This window comes from Pocillopora damicornis, chromosome 7 (genome assembly GCF_964200805.1).
Source record: "Pocillopora damicornis chromosome 7, jaPocDami1.2, whole genome shotgun sequence".
In the NCBI taxonomy this organism is placed as follows: domain Eukaryota; kingdom Metazoa; phylum Cnidaria; class Anthozoa; order Scleractinia; family Pocilloporidae; genus Pocillopora; species Pocillopora damicornis.
This window is the reverse complement of record NC_142676.1, coordinates 3,152,504-3,163,241: the sequence shown is the minus strand read 5'-3', so window position 1 is coordinate 3,163,241 and position 10,738 is coordinate 3,152,504. Positions and strand designations below refer to the sequence as shown.

Here is a 10,738-nt window from a genome sequence, read left to right as displayed (position 1 = left end):
ATGCACTGTTTACTTTTATTATTCTTAATCAAATAAGGGGTTTTTTAGTCTGCAAATTTAATACCGGTTAATGAGAATCACACAAACTGAGGAAAACTGACCGCAAATAATTGTGAACCGTACGCATGAATAAGTATATTGCGTTGTCAGGTGATTTGATCTTCTACAAAAACATTATTGATTATCAACCAAGCAACATTGAGCATATTTCCATCTGCAATTAAAAGCACTTATACATGGATCTATGTTTTTTCAACGTGATGTGTACTTAAGTACCCTTCATCTAATAAGGAATTTCTTCTCTTTTCGAGCAGATATGTCACGAGACAAAAATAGATAACAGAAAATGTTAGTGAAGGCTACCTGATTCAACTGGAATAATAACTCCAAACAGCTTTTGAATGTCCTGAGACATGCAAGGTAATTACATCTTTGCCTTGGATACACTTCCTGACACCTTCATGATCAGGATACTGACAAGTTACCTTTGCACTTCTCCAAAACTTCCCCAAAGTGTGGCGATGACTATAGCAAATCCACATTTTTTTGTTTATCCTCCTGAGCGAGGTGAAATAAGCCAATCCTTGCCAAGATTGCTCATTTTCACTTAAGAGCTCTTAAGACAGGTGGCAGCTTATCAAATGATGTTTTACTTCGTCATTGCATTCAGACAGTCGTACCAAACCACTTAAGCCACACGATGAATCACAGTTTTTTCCATCTTTGCTATTCAAAAAGCAGTCCTGAGACATAATGAACGTCTCGCTAACGAACGACTTCTTCCTGTCCTTGTAATCGTTTCCAACGCAATACAAGTTCGGTAGTTCTAAAGGAACTCACCATAACTTTGTATAATCGATACGATTTTAATTTCCGCGTCAAAGGAGAAGCCTACTGTAATTCGTGAGTGGTCAGTGGTTACGCTCGTGAGGTAAAGAATGGATTTGTGACTTTTTCACTCAATTGAAAAGACTCGCGTCACTCTTAACGGAATACAGACTCCGAGCAGTCTCTTATTTTTCTTAAATATAGTGCGGTCACGCGTATCCTGTGAGCATGGAGAAGCCGCGAGACTCGAGACTCATGTCTCGCGTCTTTGCCGCTCCAGAGATAGGCAAAGACAAGAAACGTTATTTTTGGTGCAATACAAGAGGTTCAATGGTTATCTCGATTATCTAAACACATTTATTTACGTGGTAAAGATTTGTTTGTAAATCTATGAATTGATGCTAGTCCTATTTGGAACGAAATGTATTTGAAAGAAAAAAAGGAATACTAAGTAAAACAAAAGTTGTCTGCAACACGAAGCATGCCTTCGCGTTAAGACTGAGAATCCTAATGGTTATCATGATACTTTAATGCATATGTACGAATGTTCCCAAAAATCTTCTGACAATCTGCCCGCACCCACCCCTCACCCCGCCCCTCACCACTGAGCCGTACTGTTTTCACTCAGCGGCTGGTCAGCGATCACGTTTATGAGGTAAACGTAGCGATCAATTCCTGATCACCGTTCTTGTCGATCCGAATGTCAAAATACCAGCGTGATATTGCCTCGAAAATGAAGCAGTTATGTTATTTGATTTGTACTTCACATTCGAGTCGAACCTTGGATGGCACAGGTTATTTCTTACGGTGGAATCGACGAGGGGAATTCGAACACTAGTTGTAGTGTTTTAATTGAAAGTGGAAATGTGATCATCGCAGTAAATTTTCCAATTTAAGCAATTGGAAAGAAGAAGCCTGAAAAAAATCAGGGCTTCAACGGGATTCGAACCCGTGACCTCCGCGATACCGGTGCGATGCTCTACCAACTGAGCTATGAAGCCACACATTGGGAGCGAGGTCAATATTGAGTTCATATCTTCCCGTGCAGTGAAGTGATGTGGAGTTTATATGAAATAATTCATATTTGTACTGCGGTTGTAGATGAAAGTGGAAATGTGATCATCGCAGTAAATTTTCCAATTTAAGCAATTGGAAAGAAGAAGCCTGAAAAAAAAAATCAGGGCTTCAACGGGATTCGAACCCGTGACCTCCGCGATACCGGTGCGATGCTCTACCAACTGAGCTATGAAGCCACACATTGGGAGCGAGGTCAATATTGAGTTCATATCTTCCCGTGCAGTGAAGTGATGTGGAGTTTATATGAAATAATTCATATTTGTACTGCGGTTGTAGATGAAAGTGGAAATGTGATCATCGCAGTAAATTTTCCATAGCTCAGTTGGTAGAGCATCGCACCGGTATCGCGGAGGTCACGGGTTCGAATCCCGTTGAAGCCCTGATTTTTTTTTTCAGGCTTCTTCTTTCCAATTGCTTAAATTGGAAAATTTACTGCGATGATCACATTTCCACTTTCATCTACAACCGCAGTACAAATATGAATTATTTCATATAAACTCCACATCACTTCACTGCACGGGAAGATATGAACTCAATATTGACCTCGCTCCCAATGTGTGGCTTCATAGCTCAGTTGGTAGAGCATCGCACCGGTATCGCGGAGGTCACGGGTTCGAATCCCGTTGAAGCCCTGATTTTTTTTTTCAGGCTTCTTCTTTCCAATTGCTTAAATTGGAAAATTTACTGCGATGATCACATTTCCACTTTCATCTACAACCGCAGTACAAATATGAATTATTTCATATAAACTCCACATCACTTCACTGCACGGGAAGATATGAACTCAATATTGACCTCGCTCCCAATGTGTGGCTTCATAGCTCAGTTGGTAGAGCATCGCACCGGTATCGCGGAGGTCACGGGTTCGAATCCCGTTGAAGCCCTGATTTTTTTTTTTCAGGCTTCTTCTTTCCAATTGCTTAAATTGGAAAATTTACTGCGATGATCACATTTCCACTTTCATCTACAACCGCAGTACAAATATGAATTATTTCATATAAACTCCACATCACTTCACTGCACGGGAAGATATGAACTCAATATTGACCTCGCTCCCAATGTGTGGCTTCATAGCTCAGTTGGTAGAGCATCGCACCGGTATCGCGGAGGTCACGGGTTCGAATCCCGTTGAAGCCCTGATTTTTTTTTTTCAGGCTTCTTCTTTCCAATTGCTTAAATTGGAAAATTTACTGCGATGATCACATTTCCACTTTCATCTACAACCGCAGTACAAATATGAATTATTTCATATAAACTCCACAGTGTTTTAATTGTTGGAAGAAATGGTCGCATGAGGATGGTAAGTTTAACGAACAGTTTCAAATTTTGCCGCTTGAATTGAAAATAGAGTTCATTTGAATTGCTTTCGTGTGTATTTCTGACGGTTTTAGATCCACCTGCTTGATTTATATCGGTTACGCATCATGTTGACAAGTCCCTTTAAATGGCGGCCAAACTTGGAGATTGCCGAAAATTAGGTAAGTTCACGGAGTTATAATGTTTTGGTAAAGGTCGGGCCGCAAGTTTTTTCCTTTAGTTACCTTTTCTATGGCACTTGCTTTCTAGCTATTTTAGTTGGATCGGTTAAGAACGCCTCACTTTTTCAAAAATTTACCTTGAATTTGATCGGTTTTGGCGTGTGTGACTTAGGCGAACCGATAAGGTGTCATTGAAGTCTCCCTGTTTCCTGATTGAAATGTGATGTTTACGAAAGTCGCCTCGATAGATAAGATAGAGTTATTATACATGGCTGTGGTATTTTTTTTTTTTGGCTGATTTCCGTAGTTTTTGTAAATTGTCCTCCAAAGTTGTATGAAATTAAAATCTTGAAAAGTGTCACGACAAGCCTTCGCTCGAGTGAAATTTAATTTCTGTAAAACTCTGAAAAATAAAGAGATCCGATCAAACGGATTGTTGTGTTAGTATAGGTACATGAAAGTCTTACAACACACAAGAAACGAGCGAAATCCGTGTCTCAAGCAAAATCGACCGGACCGCTCTTACAAAGACACTCTTAAATGCGGCTTACATCACAGACAAGTGACGCTGACGCACGACCGTATGACGTAGTTCTAAAAATTTTCGCCAATCCTCAAAGGACCCGATGTCCTGCCTCGGAGGTTTCCAAATTTTGGCAAAACAAACAATCTGGTTTTTTTAACCGCTAAGCTGTCATGTTATGCAAGATATCTCTGAATAAAATTTCATTGGGAAAAGGATACTTTAGTCCGCTTGTATTTGGCGTGCTATGGCAGGATTTCTTTCATCTGACCCTTTTTCTTTTGAGGGAAACGAATCTGAGCTCCACTTTTACTAAATGTCTGTGATTCGTACCCTGGGTACGGTTATACTGGCAGCAATTTGGAGAACACATAGTTTCAACGAGAAATTCTCCTCCCATCGCAAGTGTCGAAGCCATCAAAAGTAACGCAAGCGTTAACCACAACGCAAAAGGTCAAGAGGAAAAAAAGGATCCGTTCTTGTGTAGCAATTCGCGCAAGATTTTTTTCAGTTTCTTCTAGAGCAAGATGGGTTTGTGATTGACGAATGGATCAATCAGCGGACGTTTGGTCAAATGATATTAGTTTGATGCGACCGCAGCCAAAATTTGGAAAACGTAAAATTATTGCCAATAATTGACTTGCGAAAAAATGGAAAATATTTTAATTCGCTCTAATGTAATCCGGCTCTAAGACTCCAAAATCAAGGGGATTTTATGTACATTCGTGATATCCCGGATCACATGAGCAAGTTAGTGAAGCAATCTTTCTCAAGTTTACAAATTGGAGGTCGCACTTATTTTACTCTGCTTGCTGACAGATTTTTCATTTAAACAAACAAAACAGCTCGAAATTAGGACAATATCGTTTAGTGACACTTACCAAGTGTACCAAGCCAATGGATCAAGTCACAAACGGCCCAATATCATATAAATTACCTCACATATGACAGGTGACACAAGATAAATCCTATGTCACAGGCAGAACTGAAAACTCACTTCACTTTACAGTTTCAGACTCACTCCCAGCGGATGACAACGGATAGTTCACTTGCGCAGAAGCCATCATGTCCACAATATTCCATTTGCTCTTCCTGGCATCTCTTGCAGCCAAATCTTTTTCAGGTTAGATTTTCGTTATTTCCTGTATGATATTCTAGTTTTTTTTAGTAATTTTGGCGAAAACCTGTTGAGTTATTAGCCTCAGACACTTCTAAGAAAACCACAAATTTATAAGTTGAGGTACAAGTCAAGGGGGTAAACTTGTTTCTTGAGCAAAGAAAGCAATGAATTTTTTATGATTATTTTTTTTCTTCTTGCTGAAACTGGCAGGAAGAACGAAAGGGGCTGAAAGGAACGAAAAGATAGCCTAAAAAAGGATTTTAATAAGTGGATATAGTATGAGATGGAGACAGCACAATTGTGCTGCTTTTAAAGTTCAAATGAGCCAAAGTCATCCCTACTCATGGAAGACTGAATCAAACAGTTGACCAAAATAGACGCAGTGAAAACATGTGCGGAGCGAGAAATCTAGTAAAAATTCAATTTTGAGCTTAGAATATAAACTAGCTCTTGTTTTGAACAAGGTGATCCGATTTTTTCTCTTTTTGGTGTTCATTTTAGAAGTCTTTCTTTGCCTCACCAGTTGAAGACTAGCCACGCATTTTGTCAGTTTCCCCATAAAGTTTGCCGGTGCCCAGAAATATTTGGCACACTTGAGTAAAAGAAACTTAAGTGTTTTAAGAACCTTATGGAGACTTTGTATCCCTTTTTATACTGAATTTGTGCGAGCAGCTAAAGTGGAAAAAAGGGAAATTAATGCTTTTTTTTTAATTTGGCTGAAAAACTGTCAAATCTGCCATTAAGTCACAATAAACTAAAAGCCCTTTTTTCATAATCGAAGTGTCTGAAATTACTGTAAGTCATCAAAGAAAGGTTCTGTCGATTTGTTGTATTTATCTGAGTTTTTGTCGTAGCACATTGTTAAAACGTTTCAAAGTCTTCAAAGAGTTTCCTAGTAAAAATAAACAATGGCTTCTTGGCCGTTATGCGGTTTGGCTGAATGAGCTGTAAATGATAATTTATCAACTTAAAGTTCTACCAATTATTTGCTTTAAGTTTTTTTTTGTGTGTTTTGTTACCTTTCAAAAATAGAGATGATTTAAGATATTTCATCATCGCCTTTGAAGAAGAATTTGTCTCCAACTTAATTCAAAGATAGAGTTCCAGTTTTCATAAAATTATACATACAAATATCTATTGGGGCAGTGGAAATACGTTTATATTAGAAAGTAGGATGATCCAGAAGAACTTTTGGCCCAATTTAAAATCGAGCTTTGAGAATCGACACAACTATATAAATGTCATCTTTTGAAAGGCGTTGAGACCCGAATTTTTCTCAGGCTTCCTTTTAGCAATTTCTTTCATCATATGCAGCTCACCTTAGCGGACTATATCTTCACTTTTATATCAGAAAGTAGATTGTGGTTTGTCATCGTGGTAAATAATAATGTCAAAAAAGAATTGTAATCGTTTGCCTCACGATGTGGTCGATTCGGATGTGGAGTTTTATTTATTTGAGAATCAGAAAACGATTGCATCGGAGATTGCTGCCGGAGATTGGTGCCTTTTCTGACTCCGTTCTCGGAGACAGAAAAGGGCATAGCTTTACAATCGAATACATTTATCAAATGTCCAAGAAAGCTGCAAGAAGCCTCACCCCAGCAGGGAGAGACATGCAGAGAGTTCTTGTCTCAGTTTAAGTATTGTAATAGCTATTTGGTAAAAATCCATTTTATTCTCCTCAATCCAGGAATGAAAAGTGCTGAACAAGATTGGGGCCCTTCTGACCAGGCAGCTGAACAAAGCTATTTTCTTAAAGAGGAGTTCCATTATCTGGACGTTACTCAGATCAGAAAGTTCACGATATTCGACATGTTTCATTGCGCCCTGGCGTGCCTACGAAATAATTTGTGCCTCTCTTTAAACACGGCCTCTTCTCGTGGAACAGAAGGAAAGCTTTGGTGCGAATTACTGTCTTCTGACAAGAATAGAAACGCTGAGAACTACCACAAAAACACGAGTTCGCATCATTTTTCCATTCTGCGGGTAAGAACACTTAAACCATTGTGTTAAAACTCTAACACAAGGCATTTGCAAGGGAAAGTATTTAAACGTACTTTCCTCTCTTTCAGTCTCCATGTTCTTCATCGCCGTGTCAAAACGGAGGAACCTGCATCCCGAATTTTAACTCCAACACTTTTGATTGTCTTTGTAAAGAAAGTTTCTTGGGAGAATTTTGCGAGAAAGGTAATTCATGAATATTTTTTAAATATCTTACTGTCTCTCTCTTCCATACTTTTCTTAGCAGTAGAATTCATCTGGCTCTGACATCACACTCTATCTTTCAGCTGTAAAATCATGCAAGGAAATATATGAGGCAAACAAGTAAGAGGCTTTAACTGTTTACTCATTTAAACATGTCTTTGCTAAAATCTTATCATCTGTGTCACTGAAGGCGCAGAGGTGGCCAGCTGGTCAAAACCACGTTGGATCTTAACACAGAGTTCGGCGACATATCAGTCAGGAAGTTTGATGCGTACATAAGGATAAAGATTGGCATCATAAGAGATTCAATGACTTATATTACTTCTCCAATTGTATTTTTAACAGATCAAATGTGAGTAAACTTGTTTCTCTCTATCTGGGCTCACAACCAACCTCTGTTCTCTGTCACATGGGAGATTTTGGATGCGGAGATGGAGGATGGACACCAGTCATGAAGATTAACGGCAACAAGGTACCATATTGAACAGCTTTTCCTCATCAATGATAATTACCCTTCAGCAAAATAAGTCTGACAACACTCGGAAAGTTCAATGAATCATGCACAAAATCACGTTACGCCCAGTTAGCAAATGAAACTGCTTAAGTTTTTCGTCACTCACCTTGAAATGTTGATGAATATGAGAGTCGCATTTTCAATTAGTTCCGCCATTGTTTCACGGCTTTGTTGAAAAAATTCTTTGACAAAAAGGCAATGAAAGAAGCAGGTTTATGGTATAAATAAACCTTATAACCAGAAACGCATTCGAAAAAAATTTTTTTCAGTCTACCTTTCACTATCGCTCGAATTACTGGAGTAATAAAACTGAATACAACACTGCTGGAGGGGAGACTGGGTTCGACTCACAGGAAACGAAGTTACCTACTTACTGGAACACATCCTTCTCCAAGATCTGCCTCGGTATGAAGATCGGTGAACAGATCAGATTCATTGTAATCAATATAAAAGCCAGCTCTCTTTACTCACTGATCGCTGACGGAAAACACCGACGCACCTCATTGGGTCGTGAAACGTGGAAGAAGCTCATTGGCTTAGAGGCCTCCCTGCAAAATAACTGTAACAGGGAAGGGTTCAACGCTAAGAGTGGCGGGTTGCTTTTCGCCAAAGCAAGAATCGGCATCGTTTCCAACAACGAAAATCATTGCTTCTATAGTGACTCAAGGATTGGGTTTGGTACCGGAGGGGACCGGGATGACAATAACACGTGTGGAAACGAGGCTTCTTATCGCCCAGATAATGGAGACAAGCATATCAAGGCCATGGGATATATTTTAGTGCATTAAGAATATGAAAAAGAAAAAAAAAAAAAAAAACCGAAGAAATTTTTTTTTTTATACTAAAGTTATGCTTAGAATCAGAATGATTGAAACGTTTCAAAGGATAGTAAATCAAAAAGACGAGAATGTTAGAATGTCTCTTCTTTTAATGTGTCTGTAAGGAAATTTATATCAGTTGCTGCAACCTTCAAGGAACGGGTAAACCGTTTGCTGAATTCATTGCATTAAGGCCAGTAAGTTCGCCTGCATGGATCGAAGATTCCGGCTTCCAGCCTCGACTTCCCAGGCTCCATACTTACTTCTCACATTATCTCTTTCCCCCCGTCCCATACTTAAATGGGAAAATTAGCAACTGTTCAACGAGCGCTTGTTGGATATGAGATGATAAACGGGCTGATTTGGCTACAGTCATCTTATATCCAACAAGTGCCAGTGGAATAATTTTTTTTATTAAAAACACCACAAAACATGGATAAATCTTTCCAACTTTCTTTAGTAAGAGCAAAAGGAATGTTAAAATGTACAAGAACACTTTCGGTTTAACTTGTCTTCATGCATGCCCATTGTATAACGGCTAATAACCCATGATGGCTAAACCAAAGAAAACTCTTGAAATGCATTATCCAATGATCCAGTTGTTAATAATGATGAATACATGCGAACTATAAGGGAAATCAATGTTAGGGGCTAACCTATAGAGGGATCTGCATCTGGTCGTTGATGAGAGGTTTCTTTAGGCTACGGAAGTGGAGATAGGTTCCACACTCTATGTGAGACAGTGTAGAATGCACACCCCTCCTACCTCACCTTTAGAGGCAGATCTAAGAGAGAACTTTTGACCTAGGGGGGGGGAGGAAAGTACACCCTCCTACCTCACCTTTAGAGGCAGATCTAAGAGAGAACTTTTGACGTAGGGGTCGGGGGGGGGGCAGGAAAGCACACCCTCCTACCTCACCTTTAGAGGCAGATCTAAGAGAGAACTTTTGACGTAGGGGTGGGGGGGGGAGGAAAGCACACCCTCCTACCTCACCTTTAGAGGCAGATCTAAGAGAGAACTTTTGACGTAGGGGTGGGGGGGGGGCAGGAAAGCACACCCCTCCTACCTCACCTTTAGAGGCAGATCTAAGAGAGAACTTTTGACGTAGGGGTGGGGGGGGGGCAGGAAAGCACACCCCTCCTACCTCACCTTTAGAGGCAGATCTAAGAGAGAACTTTTGACGTAGGGGTGGGGGGGGAGGAAAGCACACCCCTCCTACCTCACCTTTAGAGGCAGATCTAAGAGAGAACTTTTGACGTAGGGGTGGGGGGGGGGGAGGAAAGCACACCCTCCTACCTCACCTTTAGAGGCAGATCTAAGAGAGAACTTTTGACGTAGGGGTGGGGGGGGGAGGAAAGCACACCCCTCCTACCTCACCTTTAGAGGCAGATCTAAGAGAGAACTTTTGACGTAGGGGTCGGGGGGGGCAGGAAAGCACACCCCTCCTACCTCACCTTTAGAGGCAGATCTAAGAGAGAACTTTTGACGTAGGGGTCGGGGGGGGGCAGGAAAGCACACCCTCCTACCTCACCTTTAGAGGCAGATCTAAGAGAGAACTTTTGACGTAGGGGTCGGGGGGGGCAGGAAAGCACACCCTCCTACCTCACCTTTAGAGGCAGATCTAAGAGAGAACTTTTGACGTAGGGGTCGGGGGGGGCAGGAAAGCACACCCCTCCTACCTCACCTTTAGAGGCAGATCTAAGAGAGAACTTTTGACGTAGGGGTGGGGGGGGCAGGAAAGCACACCCCTCCTACCTCACCTTTAGAGGCAGATCTAAGAGAGAACGTTTCACGTAGGGGAGGGGGGGGGGTCCAAACTTCCTAACACTCTAAAACACAGACATGTTTTTCAAACTTTTAGCTCAGAAATATCGAGAAACAAGAAAATAATAAATAATTCATAATTAACAATTATTCACGGAAGACGAAATGAATGTTGATGAATAATCTCTGGGACGAAGTCGAGGGGATTATTTAACAATGTTCACTGAGCCTGAGGGATATAATTGTTTTAATATGATAATTGCTTAGGTGCTTTCGAATTCTGCTGTAAATTGTAAGAATAAAGAAGCATAGCGTATATTTTGTTTCAATTGTGTTGATTACCCGTATTAAGATAAGCAAACAGTTTGAACAGGCTTATTTAATGTAATTGACAAAAACTTCAAATTGTT

The 10,738-nt window shown here is 40.3% G+C and overlaps 1 protein-coding gene across 1 annotated transcript; it reads left to right on the top strand.

The window, feature by feature from the left end:
• Positions 1–3,168: 3,168 nt before the first annotated feature.
• LOC113683316 (uncharacterized) lies at positions 3,169–8,645 on the top strand. Its single transcript, XM_089211463.1, has 8 exons — positions 3,169–3,205; positions 3,297–3,383; positions 4,916–5,029; positions 6,717–7,012; positions 7,099–7,213; positions 7,315–7,351; positions 7,577–7,703; positions 8,015–8,645. Exons 3-8 carry the CDS (start codon positions 4,972–4,974, stop codon positions 8,531–8,533), a joined length of 1,152 nt encoding a protein of 383 aa, XP_089067589.1. The 5' UTR covers positions 3,169–3,205; positions 3,297–3,383; positions 4,916–4,971; the 3' UTR covers positions 8,534–8,645.
• Positions 8,646–10,738: the final 2,093 nt, after the last annotated feature.